General features: G+C 44.9%; 1 protein-coding gene across 2 annotated transcripts in view; it reads left to right on the top strand.

Annotated features, from left to right (window-relative positions):
• Positions 1-15,859, top strand: part of btv (dynein cytoplasmic heavy chain beethoven) — a 28,015-nt gene extending 12,156 nt beyond the window's left edge. For both annotated transcript variants that reach the window (XM_026819049.1, XM_018035609.2), the window contains exons 20-45: positions 106-498; positions 563-742; positions 1,140-1,505; positions 1,623-1,741; positions 2,062-2,372; positions 2,691-2,839; positions 3,084-3,350; positions 3,460-3,689; positions 4,090-4,218; positions 4,499-4,747; positions 5,570-6,003; positions 6,155-6,289; positions 6,487-6,716; positions 7,215-7,424; positions 7,580-7,868; positions 8,130-8,639; positions 8,867-9,129; positions 9,438-9,632; positions 9,709-9,940; positions 10,411-10,564; positions 10,801-11,020; positions 12,848-13,290; positions 13,791-14,078; positions 14,186-14,430; positions 14,734-15,025; positions 15,276-15,859. In XM_026819049.1, the coding sequence (XP_026674850.1) occupies positions 106-498; positions 563-742; positions 1,140-1,505; positions 1,623-1,741; positions 2,062-2,372; positions 2,691-2,839; positions 3,084-3,350; positions 3,460-3,689; positions 4,090-4,218; positions 4,499-4,747; positions 5,570-6,003; positions 6,155-6,289; positions 6,487-6,716; positions 7,215-7,424; positions 7,580-7,868; positions 8,130-8,639; positions 8,867-9,129; positions 9,438-9,632; positions 9,709-9,940; positions 10,411-10,564; positions 10,801-11,020; positions 12,848-13,290; positions 13,791-14,078; positions 14,186-14,430; positions 14,734-15,025; positions 15,276-15,568 (6,826 nt within the window). In that variant the 3' untranslated portion in view covers positions 15,569-15,859. The remainder of the gene's footprint in view (positions 1-105; positions 499-562; positions 743-1,139; positions 1,506-1,622; positions 1,742-2,061; positions 2,373-2,690; positions 2,840-3,083; positions 3,351-3,459; positions 3,690-4,089; positions 4,219-4,498; positions 4,748-5,569; positions 6,004-6,154; positions 6,290-6,486; positions 6,717-7,214; positions 7,425-7,579; positions 7,869-8,129; positions 8,640-8,866; positions 9,130-9,437; positions 9,633-9,708; positions 9,941-10,410; positions 10,565-10,800; positions 11,021-12,847; positions 13,291-13,790; positions 14,079-14,185; positions 14,431-14,733; positions 15,026-15,275) is intronic.
• Positions 15,860-15,989: the final 130 nt, after the last annotated feature.

The raw sequence follows: 15,989 nt of genomic DNA on the forward strand, positions 1-15,989 counted from the left end.
TATATAGGGTGGTTCGTCAGATATTACTATGTCGATTTTCGTTATTATTATTTATTGCACCTTTGATATAATTATTATAATTATTATTGTTATCTCGTACGGTAGACTGGTGGCAGCGATCAGAGCATCGACGTTGCCCAAGTTGACGCAGGAGGACACCCTGCGATTTCTTTCCCTGTTGGGAGACGTTTTTCCAAAAGCGAGTCCGTCGTCGTGGACGTTCGTCGAGAGACAGGATCTGCGGAAAGCTCTGCTGGAAATTTGCGGCGAACAGGAGTTAGAGAGGGAAGTGGCGAACAGATGCGTTCAATTGAACGATCAATTGAGAAGTAGAACCGGAGTGGCGATCGTCGGACCCCCGGGGTGCGGTAAAACGACGATTAGGAAATTGCTCAGCGAAGCGCTGAGTAGGATCGGTGAAACTGTAGTTCAGTTCCACGCGTTTCCGGGAACTATGCCCAAGTCGAGACTTCTGGGCAGCGTCGATCCGCAGACCAGGTACGGAATCAAGTGTCAATGGAAATGAAACATATAAAATCTGTTCGACTGTTTTTTCTATCAGAGAATGGAAGGAAGGGTTGCTGTCGAACGCCGTTGCGTCTGCTGGAGACTCAACCACTTGGATCGTACTCGACAGCGACGTGGAACCGGAATGGGCAGAGGCTTTAAACTCTGCTCTGGACGACAATCGATTGCTGACGTTGCCCAACGGCGTGAGCGTGAAGCTCGGCGCTGGCACGAGGTGAATCCTCTTCGTATTATTTCTCATAAAGCGGAAGCAGCGATATTTCACAATCTCGTTTCGTTACAGTCGACGATGAAATTGTTTAATCATTTAGGAAGGTGTGAAAATCAATGACATGTGCACCGATATAATACATAAGCTTGCACGATTGTTGTCCCTATTTATAGCCGTTTTATAGGTCTTTAAACTGTAATGTGCCGAAAAACTGTATGCACACTTTAACAGCACGTCGGTAGATGCTGTTACATTTTTGACAATGTAGCGTATTTTAATAAACACCGACTATAAGATTATTTAAAGTTAAAATCCTTTTTTAGGACATTATTTATTTCATCAAGATCAATTTTTACCTCGTGTCGTAAATGCATTTTTTTTCGTTATATGCCATCCATAGATTCATCTTTGAGGCTGAGAAGCTGGCCGGTGCGAGTCCTGCGACGGTGTCGCGACTGGGGGTGGTCCACCTCGGTTCGACGAGCCCTGGGAGCTTGCTGACATCGTCGCGTTTGAATTCACTTCCGGAAGCGGCGAAGGAGCTCGCGAATTCTCATCTCCGTCTGTGCATCGAAGAATGTTTGAAGATCAACGTGGACGTGTCCTCCGCGTGGGGCCTGACGGACTCGGTGCTTTGCCATTTGAAGAATGCTCGGACCTACACTTCCGTTTCCTACGGAATGTTGACGGGGTTGTGCGGCCAAGTGAGAGACGAGGGCGCCAGGAACGAATTAGCGCGCTTCATTTATCAGTCCACGGACTGTTGGTAAGGATTTTGAACCAGATTTAAGATTTAATTATGCAATTAAATTAACAGTGTTCTAAAGAGTAATTAATTTAATTGTAAGTCGTCGTCGAATATTCTTGTTCCATATTTTCCCAGGTGTCCGAATACCCAGGAACCGTGTTCCGTGTTATACAACGAAGATACAGATAGATTGGAAGCCATCGGAGACGTTGACGAATCGACGGATACCGAAGATGGTCCTGTTTCGTTGTCAGGTAAAAGAATTCATCACTGGATCGCGGGTTGTATTGATAAAATACATCCAGAGAAAAATTAAAGTAAATTTATCAGAATTTATTGTGCGATTGAATATTTAAGAGATAAGAAAAATTCTCATCTAACAATAAAATGTATTTTCATGAATGTTTTATGTAGTCTATGTACTACATAGATTTCTATATGTATACAGAAATTCTAGATTATTACACAGACTTTTGTATAATGTATGAAATAATTGACTTCTACGTAAATATAGAAGTCTGTGACTTATTACTGACTGAGTTTAGTTATATTATATCTACGATAAATATTTCAGGCGCGATGAAACAGGCGTTGTCGTCGGTATTGCCATGGATCGCGAACGATCGACCGATATTGATAAGAGGAGCGGAGGGTTGCGGAAAGACCGCCCTGATATCCGTCGTCCTCTCGTCCGTACGAAGCACCGAGCAATCGACGTTGATAAAAGGCTCGTCCCTCTACGGGTCGCAAGATCTGGTGATGAAACTGAAAAGAGCCTGCGTTCAACTAAACTCGTCTTCCCACGGAAGGACGTACAAACCTAGGATCGGTTCCAGGATCGTATTAATCTTGGAGGATGTTCACCTCGCGTCCAAAAGTTTGCAGGTATCGATTAAAGCGTGTAACAAAATCTTTTTGCTACGTCTATTGTGGTACGTGTCTCATTTTCTACCGACGTCATAGTTTCTACATACTGGCTGTTTTCTACAATTTTATGTGCAGTCTTAAACCAGTGAATAGAAATTGTAACGTAAGCATAAATTGAGCATGATTTACTATACGTGATTCTCACAGAGTTTCTCGTGCCAATAACGAAACTATGAGAATCACGTAGTTTCGTTTCGTTGAACTGTGTTATTTTATAACCAGAGCGAAGATTTTACTTAATGGACGATTACGAACGAATTACTCGTTCGCCTTTAGGAATTGGTGCGAGAGCTGATTCAGGAAGGAGGATTCCACGAGGAGGACCTTGAATTCGCGAGAGTTCCTCTGACCATCGTGTGTACTGCTGATGCGACGACGAAGCTGCATCCGAGATTAGAAGCGTTGTTATCTACTCATTATCTACCGTAAGCATCGTTCTTTATGTCTGTTCAATTTCCTACAACTAAACTGCAGATTTTATGGAATTATGCATGCTGCAATTATATAAAATATCAAAAGCAAGTTTCATATTCCAACGCTTACACGATACAATGGAAAGAAATCTTTATCCAAATCACATTTTCTAAATCGGTGCCGACCACAAACGTTTCGCATAAATATTTTCGAGATGAGTGTACTAATTCCTCGGAAGACCATTGCGCTTTGTAGAAATCCGAGTACAAAGGACATCACAGGCATATTGGAGCTGCATCTAAGGAACTCTTTAAAAGGGGATCGCGTAACGATCGAATCGTGGATCGGGCGGATGGTACCTGTTATGTCGGATGCTTATCGATCGATCGCATCCTCTCCCGGCTGGACACCGAAGGATTTGGTACTGTGGGCGGACAGCCTGCAATATTATCCTACCCCGGAGAACGAATCGGATATCACGCGTCACCTGTTGGACGCTGGCCAACGATTGTTTCATCCAAGGTATTTTCTCGATTTTCAGACGTCCTCCTCGACCCTTTGACATTTGTTAACTTCCGCGCCACGTTCCTTTTTCCATTTCGAATTCCATGCCTTTGGTCCGCCACGACAGGTTGACGCCGAGAGAGCAGTCGCGTTGGGAGTCGATGGTCCTCTCGAAAGGTGGTGAGTCAACAGGATCGGGAAGCGATGTGTACGTATGGAAACATGGGAACAACGGACTGTCGCCGTTGGACGAGGAACAGTGGCGGAAGGAGATGATTAACGCAGCGGCGAGATGCGCCAGGGAAGGCGATCCGGTGCAGGCGTCCATCTCGTCTCACCTGTTGCGCGCGGTCGCCGGTAAGCGCATCGAGTTAATTTCGTTTTATGGTGTGTACGTTGTATCCCAAGCGAGGTTGATCGTCCACCTGTACGGGCCGCTGCGAGTTTAATGACATTGCGTTTGCAAAGTTCAGCTTAATTATCGGTTTATCATTGAACGATTCGAACTCGTCTCGTTTCTTGCAAACGAATCAACGTTTCTTACAGACCGCGGATTTTTAAACCGCGGAAAAAATGGCATCGGTTTAAAAAAATGTATTTTAAATAATCGAATTCGCGGTTTATTTCCATGTAATAGAAACATTTTTAACACCAAGTTTACGGATATTTCTGTAATTTTTCTCATGAAATTCGGAATGCGTTAAAATGACGCATGATAAATTCTTTCTATGATACATGATGCTTCGTGGATTCTCAGGTTTAAGTTGGGCGCTTGGGACGAAACTGCGTGGCATGATTTTGATCGGGCGACCTGGGGCTGGAAGAAAATCCGCGGTGAGACTCGCCGCTATGTTCTCCTCCCTGCGTTTAGTGGATTCGGGACCCGGTAAGATGCAAGTTATAAAGTATAATAAACGAGCCAATTTTTGTCCACGTAACAATTCTATTTTCTCTATCACTTAAAATGTAATCGCGAATCAGTGATTAAAATTTGTAACGTGAACAGAAATTAGGACATTTACTGTGTGTCAAATGACATCGTCAGGAGGATTCGTACGATCAGTGAAAATTTCTGTCGAAACATTATTTTATCTGGAAAAACCGAGAATGTGATCTGGCAACGATTCGATGCGCGACGGTCGACGTACAGGAAACGAAGGTTTCAGGTCGCGGACGAGTATCCGTGAAAACCGCGGTGCAAGCTGCCGGAATCGATGGCGAGCCGACGCTGCTGCTATTGGAAGAACACCACGCGAGAGAGGTCGGGTTGCCGGTTTTGGCGAGCGCAATCGTGTCGAGAGGCGAGCTTCCGGGATTGTTTACAGTGGAGGAACTCGACGGGTTAATAGCGCCGTTGGCTGACGTGGCGAGAAGGGAGGATTTTTCGGGCACGTTGGAACAGTACCTCTATCATCGTAAGCGCAATGTTAATTTTCAGGACCAGCCACTGCTTTCCGAATATAGGCGACTCGATCTGCCGAACTAATCAGAAGTTAACCGTTCACGAATATTTAGTCCTTGCTCCTATTTAGCACTGGAACTACTAAACCAGTCAAAAGGTTCCGCTGACGTAATTCGGCAAAAGCTCCACCGCCACTTCGTTCTCCATCACCGTGATCGACTACGAGTTTATTCTTGTTTTAGGACTTCTATTTCGTACTGACCGCGTATTCCCGCTTGCCGCCAGGCGTTAATTCTCTGTTCTTTTTATTACTTTACTAATTTCCTTGGCAATGCACGTAACTACCTCTTTGTATACTGCTTTGTGCTCATTATTGGTACTGAAGGAGTTCTGCCGGTAAATAAATAAACGTGACTGGTTTCGAATAGAGAAATGGATGTATAAAAAAGCTAGTAGTTCTACTGTTAAATTGCAGCTTTGCATATTTATAGAAGACCAGCGTCCCCCGCGATACTTTCGACAAGAATGCAGGTTTGCACACGAAAGAATGAAAGTTTTATACCGAGTAATACATATTCTGTACATTAAAAACTTTTATTTGAGAAATACTTTACCTGAGAAGTGTTGAAATAAATGAGTTTAAATAAAAAATATTAGCTGTGGGTATAAATAATTCAGAAATAAACATTTTTCGGTTACTTTATTATTTTCAAATTAACAACTTTTTGAATGTACAAAACCATCGCATTCGATGTTCGACAAAACCCTGTCTATTAATTTGAAGAAATACAAGAAACGCATGGACGAACGAGTTAGTAGTAACGAAATCTCACAGGTCTTCGGAACTATCTTCGCGTGGCGATAATTCTGGACAGCGGAGAACTGGACTCGTCCTGGCTGTCGCGCTCTAGGCTCCTGAGGCAGTGCGTACTGATCGGTCCGGGCACGGGGAATGAATGGTGGACCCGGGCAGGTTCTCTGACCGAGGTGGCTTGCCAGCAGAGCGAGGTCGAACTCGACGACCCCGAGGTGCCACCGGCTGGCGTCAAGGAGGCCGTGAACGCTCATCTCCGGGCACCGGCTAGGCAGCAGGCGCCTGCACGATTCTTCGCGCTTCTGCACACCTGGAAACACTTGCGCACGACTTGGACCGAGGAAATGGAGCAAAAGTTGGACAGTCTCGAGGCTGGCGTAGGAAAATTGAAGGAAGCAGGCGAGCAAGTGGCCAAATTGGAGGACGAAGTTTCCAAGCAGCGTCGGGAATTGGAGGTAAACCCCTTCGCTCCGTTTCTCTACGAATTTTTAAAACTTCCGATCGAACGTGTTCGATCGTTCTGACGCCCCCGTTAAACGATTATCGCGATACGCAGTTTGGAGTTGAAAAATGAATCGACGTGTCGATTGATTGTCGGTTTACCAGGCGGAGCAAGGCCGGGCGAACGCGGCTCTCGAAAAGATCACCGCGACGATGCGAGGTGCCACGGGACAGAGGGGAGAAATGGCCAACTTGAAGGCTGAAACCGAACGAGAGAGCGTGGAATTGGCCCGCAGGAAGGTAATTGAAACTGAAATAGAAAGAACAAATATTCACGTGACGATCAGTGGTTCGGTGATCGTATGCACTCGCGAGAAATGAATAAAAGTGCTCGACGTGTCAGAAGAGCGAATCGTGTATTGCAAGGGCAAAAGAAATTCGCGTGCACGTTTCACCGTTTAATCTCCGGTCTACGGGTGGTAAATTTGATTCGGCAGACCGACATCGAGGGCGAATTGGGAAAAGTGGAGCCGCTGGTGGAACAAGCGGCGCAAGCAGTAGCTGGCATCAGCGCTGACGCGTTAGCGGAAGTTCGTTCTCTGAGGGCACCCCCGGCGCCTGTAAGGGACGTTCTCGAGGGCGTCCTTCGATTAATGGGCATAAAAGACACCTCTTGGAATAGCATGAAGACTTTCCTGGCAAAGCGCGGTATCAAGGACGAGATTAGGTAGACACTTTCACGATTCCCGGGAATGCTTTTCAATATCAACCGTTTGACGAGAACAGAATGGTCTTACTTAACGTGATATACGAATCGTCGACTGGGAGGAAAAACTTAATTCATTTGATCGCTGTGAAAGGTAACGACTCGATCACACGCTATAAAATAAACATGTCGAACCACCGAGGACTATATTAAGTATTACATATTAAATCGCAGGCCGCAAAATAGCGCTTTCAGCGCTCAGCTGAATTATTATTATTATTATTTCTTCTTCTCAACCGAAAAAATATATCTATGTACGTCTGACAAAAAGTTCTTGACCAACACAGTAATACGATATTGAATACGAACGCTTGGTCAAACATTTTTTGCGAAAGTCAGCAGTACCCGCGTTTGCTTTCTAAACGTCTGCATCGACAATGAAGCGTGACTGAATAAGATTTTGGGTCTCGGAGGGGCATTCGGGATTTGAAAAACGCAGTAACGTCTTTGTTCGTTTAGAACATGGGACGCGAGGAGAAGCACGGGCGCGAGCTTGGAGGCGGTTGCCAAGTTGGTCAAGGAGCGACCGGAGAGTTTCGAGGAGAAAACCGCGAAACGAGCCTCGGTGGCCGCGGCCCCGTTGGCCGCCTGGGTTCTCGCGAACCTTCAATACGGCCAGATTCTTCAGCAAGTCGCACCTCTGGAACGAGAGCAACGCCAGCTAGCCGAGTGAGTCGTCGCCTCGTCGCTTAATTTCATCCTTCGCGCATTTCACGAACTTTATCATACATATAAAATCTCGTGCTGATGAAATAAACATTGCCGACCCCATAAATCATTATTTCCTCTTCGACGAAAGGGAACGAAATTTTTTCTAATCCCAGGCGTCTATCGGCCGCCGAAGCGCAAATCGACAAACTCGCAGCTGGGTTAAGTACAGTGGAGAGCCGCGTGGCACAGCTTCAAGAGGAACTCGCGGAGCATTCGAGAGGCGCGGCCGCGCTTCAGCTGCGCGCCGAGGCGACCGAGGCCAGGCTGGTAACCGCGAGGTCTTTGTTGCAGAAATTAGACACCGAACATCGCGACTGGCAGGCTCAACTCGAGGAGTTGACCGCCAGGAAAGAGAAGCTCGACGTCGAGGCCGCTACCGTTGCATCCTTGCTGGTTTACGAAGTAATTCCTGGCTTAATTAATAATATCATTGAAAATATTTCGATACGATTAGTCTTGTTGTGATAGTTGATAGAACGCGTTTGAAAAATGTAACGCAGAATCCCGGAATGGACTACGAGTGGAAGAAATCGTTGGTCTCCCTATACATTTGCTAGCTATGCGTCATTCCTGAGTTTTACGTCACCTCATCGATTGAATTTTAATCAGATTCGATCAAATTCATTTTTTTTTATAATTGAGACAACGAGAAATGAAACGCAGGATCCCGGAAGGGACGACGAATGGAAGAAATCGGCCGTCGAGGTGCTGATCACGGAAAGAGAGAGACTGCTTTGGCGAGCTCAAGGGTTGCCGGTGGATACCGAAAGTTTGGTCGGAGGTGCGTGCGCCTTGAGAGGTCCCCTGGTCCCCGTGTTCGTGGATCCGTCCGGCGTAGCGGTGTCTTGGCTGAGGAACAACGTCGGCTCGAGGATGGAGGTGACCAAACCGGAAGACGGAAAGTTTCTGACCACGTTAGAGCTGGCGGTCAGATTCGGCAAGCCGTTGTTGGTCGAAGAGCTCGTCGAGTTCCCATCGATCTTGCTGCCGCTGCTGCGAAGACGTCCCTTGAAACTCGGCGAGCGAACTTTGCCAGCGCCGCAGGGCTTCAAACTTTTCCTGGCGACCAGACGCGACAGATTGGACGGCCTGCCGAAAGAAGTCGACTCGGTTTTGTTCAAGATCGCTCTCGGCGACGGAACTACGAGCCTGGCGGAGAGATTCGTGGAAAAGGTAATCATTTTACGGATTCGAGGCAATGTCATAATTGACGTGAGGCAAACACTCTCCCCGCGAAAATCCATCAAACTTGCTCTTTGCTCCCGTTCCTTTTAACTCTCCGTGGTAAATTGAAAAAAAAAAGAACCCGCTGAACAATGAGATTGGAAAAGTTCTCGACTATCGTTCAAAGTCCGCGGAAACTAAAATACGGGAGCCAAAGATTAATTACTTGGCGTCAGGTACTGTTGAAGGAGACGCCGGAGCTGGCGACGCAGCGAAAAGAGGGGCTGGAACGCGAAGAAAAATTATCTGGCGAACGAGACACCGCGAGATTGGATCTGCTGGCGCAGCTGGCCACGGCCAGGGGTCAGGACCTTCTCCGACAGGAGTCCGAGGGCTCCCGGGGAGGCCTTTTGTACTCGTTGGAAGCCACTCAATCGAAGGCCAAAGAGATAGCCCTAGCCCTCGAGGAGAGTCGGCGGACCGTCCAAGACGTCACCAGGTTTGTACCTAAAGCGAAATAAAACAATTTCGAACCTTCCCAATTTCTGTTCACGTCACGATTTCACTCGCTGGCGTATTTTTCTATGATTCTAAGATTAATAACGACTAGTATATGTATAGTATAAAGCCCTTCATGAAATTTTCGCTTAAAATTATCATCATTAGATTAATCGTTTTTCCTCAATTAAAATTAGGAATGTGTAAAAGTTAACGACAATGCACCAACCCAATGTATAAGCATTCAAAGTCATACGATGATGAAGAAAATCCTATTTTATTATTTCTTCGCTGATACCATTTTTATAGGAGAGCCAAAGAGCATGAGAAAGTGGCCAAATCCGCAGCGAACCTGCACAAGATACTGAAAAGTCTGACCGCATTGAATCCGTTGTACGTGTTTTCCGCGGAGGCCTTCACCGACATTTATTTACAAGCGGAAGATCACAGGAGATCAGTGCTGTCGCAGGATAAGAAGGAGCAGGACAGTCTGATCGAGAAGCGGTCGGTACATTGCGACACGAACTGCAATGCGGATTTTGCTAAACAATTTCACCCCTTGTCGACTTTGATTTCACAGATTAGTAGGATTGACCCTCGAATACTGCTCGAGAGCCGTCTATAGGAAGCATCGATTACCGCTGGCGTTGCAATTAGCTCTCTCGTTGAGCTCGGTGCCGAAGGCCGAAAGGAACTTTCTATTAGGAGAAGTTTCGCTGGACGACGACGAAGATTCCGAGTACCGAGTACCCGATTGGATACCCGAGGAACGTCAGCTATCGGTTCGAAGTCTAGCCGCGGCTTTCCCGCAAGTATGCCAATTTTCTCGTAGAGACAGACTAGAGCATTCGCTTGTAACGGAACACTTCCTGTCGGAGCTAAACTACTACACAAACTAACAAAAAATAATCTTTTCATTTTTGCAACATGCATTTCATGATTCTCATAGAATTTGTCGTGGTAAAAACAAATCTGGAAGCAGAATTGCTCTGTTGCGTATTGTTTCCAAAGAATAGCGGTTTTTGTAAAAATGCGTGATTTTGGGAGAGATCAGGTGTTATATGGAAATGTATAAAAGTTCATCGTCGCGCTCCATGCAAGTTGGTGAAGTTTTCACGATGCGTTACAAGTTTGAACGGTGCGAAGACGATGCTGGAACGTATCAGTGCAGCGAACACTTCCTTGCAACGTAACGTTCATCTGAATGCTCCGGTCTGTCCGGTCTGTCACCTGGTTAACGCGGTCACACGAGTCGCACGTCGTCGACGTTTGTTCTTTTTAGATAGCCGGTAGGATGAAACCAGCTTGGTTGAATCATGTTGGGAACATATACGCGGAGAACGGTCTGACCACGTTTCAGAAGGTTCTACTCGTCAAGACACTTCGTCCCGATTATTTGCACACTGCGCTTTCCAAATTGGCTGCCGAAATACTAGGTAATTAAGTATCCGTGCATCTCTCTAAAGTCGTATCATATCGTTGTATAATTTTATAAATCACAAGTATCGTTCATTCCGAAAGTTTATCATTCATATTAAATTATTTATATATAGGGTGTCTCACCTGACTCGAACACCTAAAATATCTCGCTTGTTCGTTGTGAGACACTCTGTACATAAAATTGCTACAAATCATATTAATAAAAACGTCGACGCGTTTCTACCATGGAAAGGCGTGAAGGATTTGACGTTGGCGCCTTGGTCCCTGAGGAACGTGGCCGAAGAGGAAACGGCGTATCCCGTGCTGCTACTTTTATCACCGGGAGCCGATCCCGGTTCGGAGCTGAGAGCGTTAGCGAATAATCAGGTTGCGTCCGCGACGGGATTCGTCGAAGTGTCTCTTGGCCAGGGTCAAGTGGCTCAGGCAGAAGTCGCGCTCGAGAGTGCTTGCCGGTAACAGATTTTTCTTACCCTCTTACTCTTTTTCGCGTGGCGAGCATCTAATTTTGAAACACGCTGCCGTCGTCCGAGGAGCGAGATTAAACTTCATTAATTACACGAGTTCCACGGTTAAGAGAGGGAAACATTTACCGCTACGATTACTTCCTCGTCGCTGAATGCTATTATCTTTCAGTTCGGTTATTATGGAAGTGGTCCAAGTCGGAAGATTCATGGACATTCATCATTTGAATATTCTATTATACCAGAGGATCCCTGACTCTTTCCTCGCATCGATCCCTTTCAGGAGAACACTTCTCTTCATCGACCTCATCCCTCTTACATTTTTCTCTGTAATATACACTGTATATTATCACACGTGTTCTTGTGCTTTAATTTTTTTGTATTGCATTCATTGCATAAAAAATTTATATCAGTAAACAATTAATTATCAATTTTTATTGATAAATTTTCTTTTAGTCAATGGGATTCCAATTGTACCGATTAATCGCTGGTACATATTCGGCTATCGACTCTTTTTTCAAATTATTAAGTCATTTAAGAAGAGACGTAGCAATTTTTATGTTTTTATGAATGAAAATTGAATCATAAACTGACAATGATAATATAGGTAGTCGGAAAACTATCGAGAGATTTTTTTATTAAATGTTTCTTTTATATGTAAGCCAGCGAGTAAAAATTCTGAGGATTCACTGCGATGTAAACGAAAATTTTTTTATTCCTTACCTCACAATTAAACCGCGTTGGCAACAACATCTTCGTTATATAAACCGTGCCGTTATATAACCAAAATGTCTGTTTAATACAACTTTCTAATTTGCGGTACAATATACCCGCGGCGGAACGCATCAGCGTCGACGGTTCTTGCGTCTGCATTTTCCGTCGACGAGCGACGAGCGACGAACAATGCCTTCCGGTCTCAAAGTCCCAAGACGAGAAGGAACTTCGGAGTAAACGGGCGACAGTGTACAGTCTCGTTATCTTCGCTAACCCACCTTACCGCATTAATAGAGAAGCGGGTACTTGGCTTCGAGCCACCAGGCGACGACGCGACGGTCTTCCAGACGCATTAACCCATCATCCCTGATCACTGCTTCCGCCGTTTCATCACGTACCTCCGTATCACATGCATATTCATGTATCCATATAGTTTGCATTCAACAATTAATAACATCGCGTTATCCTTCCTCGTTTGCTTTTATGCTCCCCTTTTTCTCTTTACCAAACCAGAAGACTTAGAAAAGTATATAAAAATCCTTCCCGATCGTTTTTATAGAAAAGAATGAATAGTCCTCATTGATTCTCGGCTAACGTGCGGTGCACACGTTTCCTTCGTCTCGAACAAGACTTCCGAGATGCTGGGCTTCCTGAAGCGTGCATGCGCTCACTTCAGGAGCCCTTTCACTCTGCTAACTCTTTACACTCACTTTGAACTTCTCCTTCGCTTTGAATATGCGAGCACTATCTGGCCTCCCTCTCCGAGAACGTACAAACATCAAAACACTTTGGAAGCCATACAGCTCTTTCCGAATAAACTCTCCGTGGACCACGGCTTCAGTTCAATTATGCGAGCTTCACTTTGCGTTTATTTTTTATTTCATTTTCATCGCCTATTCTTAAGTCAGTGTCTTACCTATTATTGTTAGCTCACTGTAACTTTGTTCCGCATCGCTTCATTTTACTCTTAATCACTCTGTTCATAATTATTGAGATGATCATCGACTCGCTGTTCTGTAACTAATTCTTGCACAAAAGGGCATCTGTCCATGTACGAACAAATGGTCACCTTCGACCCCGGTTCTAAAATAAATCGAAACACAGGAATGGAAGTTGGATACTCCTGAGCAATCTGCATCTGGCCCTGAATTGGCTGCCCCGGCTTGAAAGCCTCCTACGATCGCCGATGTGCACGAGCAACAAAAACCCGGCCACGAGAATCTGGTTAACCACCGAGGAATGCCTGGGATTTTATCCCAGCCTGGCCGCTCTCTGCCTGAAGCTCGCCTACGAACCTCCCGAAGGAGTGAAGAGGAACGCGAGACGATCTTTTCAACAGCTACATCAGAATCGACAAGACCTGAACGTGGCTGGCAGCCTGATGTTGTCCTGGTTGCACGCCATTCTTCAGGAGCGACGAAAGTTCGTGCCTCGAGGCTGGATCAGAGCGTACGAGTGGAACGAGTCGGATATCGAGGCCGCGTACGAGCTGGTTGTGAAAGAGCTAGCGAAGAAGAGCAAGGACAAGATTGGCAGCTGGCAGACTGGTGATTATTTAGTCATTCATATCTGGGATCACCCGAGATCTTTCAATTCCACGTTAAGGTTGTATCAACGCTTAGATAAAAACAATGAAAAAGCGTTGAAATTTTAACAGTTACTAGATATTACGTGAATAAAACACTCTACAAAATTTTAGAAATTTTGCGAACCTATTAAAAAAATTATTACATCTTGAATTCTCATTTTCTCGAAAACGAAGCATCAAACGAGAGAATTCTTCGAGAAACTTTCTTCGATCTATTTTTACGTGTACCCTCCGCTTCGGCCGCACCCAGTACAATGTCAACGTAGCAAATGAAATCTAAATAGTACATTTCTTTTGCATTCTAAAAATGATAATGTGCATTTCACTCATGATATTTTCTGTGTCTCTGGACATCGAATGAATCTTTTATACTCACTCAATTTTTTTATAAACCCATAAAATCCGCAGTCTAGATATATTTATTTAACTGTTTACTTATTTATTTATTTATTTATTTAGGCAGGGGACTGTTGGACGTAGCCATTTACGGCGGTCGCCTCCAGGACGATTACGACGCACGAGCTCTTTACTCGATCGTTCGCGACGTTTGGTCCTCCGAGGTGTTTGAAGGTCGGAAGAAATTGGCAGGAGTGCTTAGGGTGACCGACGCTTCGTTCGAGGATTCTGTTAAGGCTCTGGAGAAGATTCCGGACACGGACTCTCCTAAGGAGTGCTTCGGGCTGCCGGCCAACGCGCACAGAGCTTGGGAGAGGACTGCCGCCGAGGCAGCCTTGGCTCATCTCAAAGGTTCGTTCGACCGACCTATTAGAACATCTTCAATGGAAGACGAAATAAAAGCGGAAAGCGTAGAATGGATTTTCTAGTAAATATTCGTCGTTCGTTCGTTTCAACAGGAGTTTTAATCAGGGTGTCGGATAACGAGGAAAAAAATAAGAAAACCGCGGAGTCGAAAGTTCAAAGAGACTTGAAGGACTTAATCGATCGTCACGGTTCCATTTTTGCGTCCTCGCCGACCGTACCAGAAAATAGAAGCAACGACGCCTTGCAAAATTTCTTCATCGACGAAATGAATTTAACCAAGCGAATGCTGAACCGTATTCGAGTCGACGCGGAAATCTTACCATTCGACGATTCTAAGGTAAACGCGGATGTATGAGTGACGTCAAGAATTCCGGATCCGTTTCACAGTTCACACGACACACAAAAACCCCGACATCTTTTTTCTCCCTATCCTTCCGTACATCTCTATTAGCTGCTATTTTATATGCGTGTGGACGAAGTGGGTTCGGAATCCCTTGTATATTATTATAGTTCGATATCTGTAGTAAACGTGTTCGCGGCTTTATACGAATCGTAACGGAAAATAAGTAAACTAAAAATGATCTTCCGAAAGTAAAATTGTCACTCCGTTCATCTGACATTCTTTGTTTCGGACGTTTAGACTCCTAAGCATTGGATGGAAGAGTGGAAGCATGGCCCGGAAGAAGTTCTACCTTTCGTCAAAGGGTTTCTGTCTAGACACCAAACTCTCGAGACAGTTTTGTCCATTTCCTCTACGGTCGTCGACGTGTCCAGGCTGGCGAGACCACGAGCTTTTCTGACCGTCCTGAAACAGCACACGGCGCGAGAAGCGCGTCAGCCTTTGGAGAATCTTCGACTTCACGTGAACTGGCTCGAAAATCGCAGGAATGATTGGAAGACATCGTTGATCATCGAGGGACTTTTGATATCGGGTGAGTAAAATCAATCGATTAGACTTTTTATTTATTTATTTATTTATTTATTACACGGGTTTGGAAGTTTTTTTATATACATGGAAATATACAACGAACAGGAGAATTACAGTAGAGGATTGTACAAAAATAATTTTGAAAGATCGTATGATGATGAGTTATTTGAGAGATTATGACTCGTTTTAAATGCTTCACCCCGCATAATAGGTCGATCGAACGAATAATGAATGACACTAATTCCTAATGCCAGGAGGCTCGATAGAGCACGGCGCGTTGAAGGACTTGGACCCGGACGCAGCTTCCGTGGCAGCTGCGCCGAGTTGCCAGATCGCATTTTTAACAGACGATCGAGCCGCGATGGGTAAAACAATGGGTGATCACGAGACAATGGAGAACGGTGATTCGGAAGACGTGCTCGACGTTCCCGTTTACGCCAACTCGCAGAGGGACGTGTTCATTTGCACGCTTCCGGTCGGATGTCCCAGGGAGGAACGCGACGACTGGCTCCGTCGAGGTGTCGCCTTTCATTTGAAACTGATTTAGACCCCGAATCTTACTTCGCATCAGTTCTATTCGAGGCTGCGGGGCCACCGCTTTACTCATTCAAATGATAATTCAGGTTAAAGTAGAATTTGTGCAATTCGTGTATTATCGGTAGACTGCGAATTTCATAGAGGAAAATTGAATCTGTAGAAAATCGATATAAATGATGAAATGTATGTTAGAGTTTCGACGTTGTAAGTGTTTCACTTTAGGTAAAAATCTGCAGTCGAATTATTACCAGTATTAATGTACGTAGGTGAAATAATATATGAAATGTATTAATTTGACAAACGAGTGTTTCACTATTTTTATTATAATAGACTTCATTTTTGCAGCCATGAATCTTTATTTATTTCACTTTATATACATGGAAATGTACAACGAGCAGGAGAATTAAAGTAATCAGATTATAGGAAAAGTT

The sequence above is a fragment of the Ceratina calcarata genome, unplaced genomic scaffold, assembly GCF_001652005.2.
Source record: "Ceratina calcarata isolate Rehan_Ccalc_2016 unplaced genomic scaffold, ASM165200v1 scaffold92.2, whole genome shotgun sequence".
Lineage (NCBI taxonomy): Eukaryota > Metazoa > Arthropoda > Insecta > Hymenoptera > Apidae > Ceratina > Ceratina calcarata.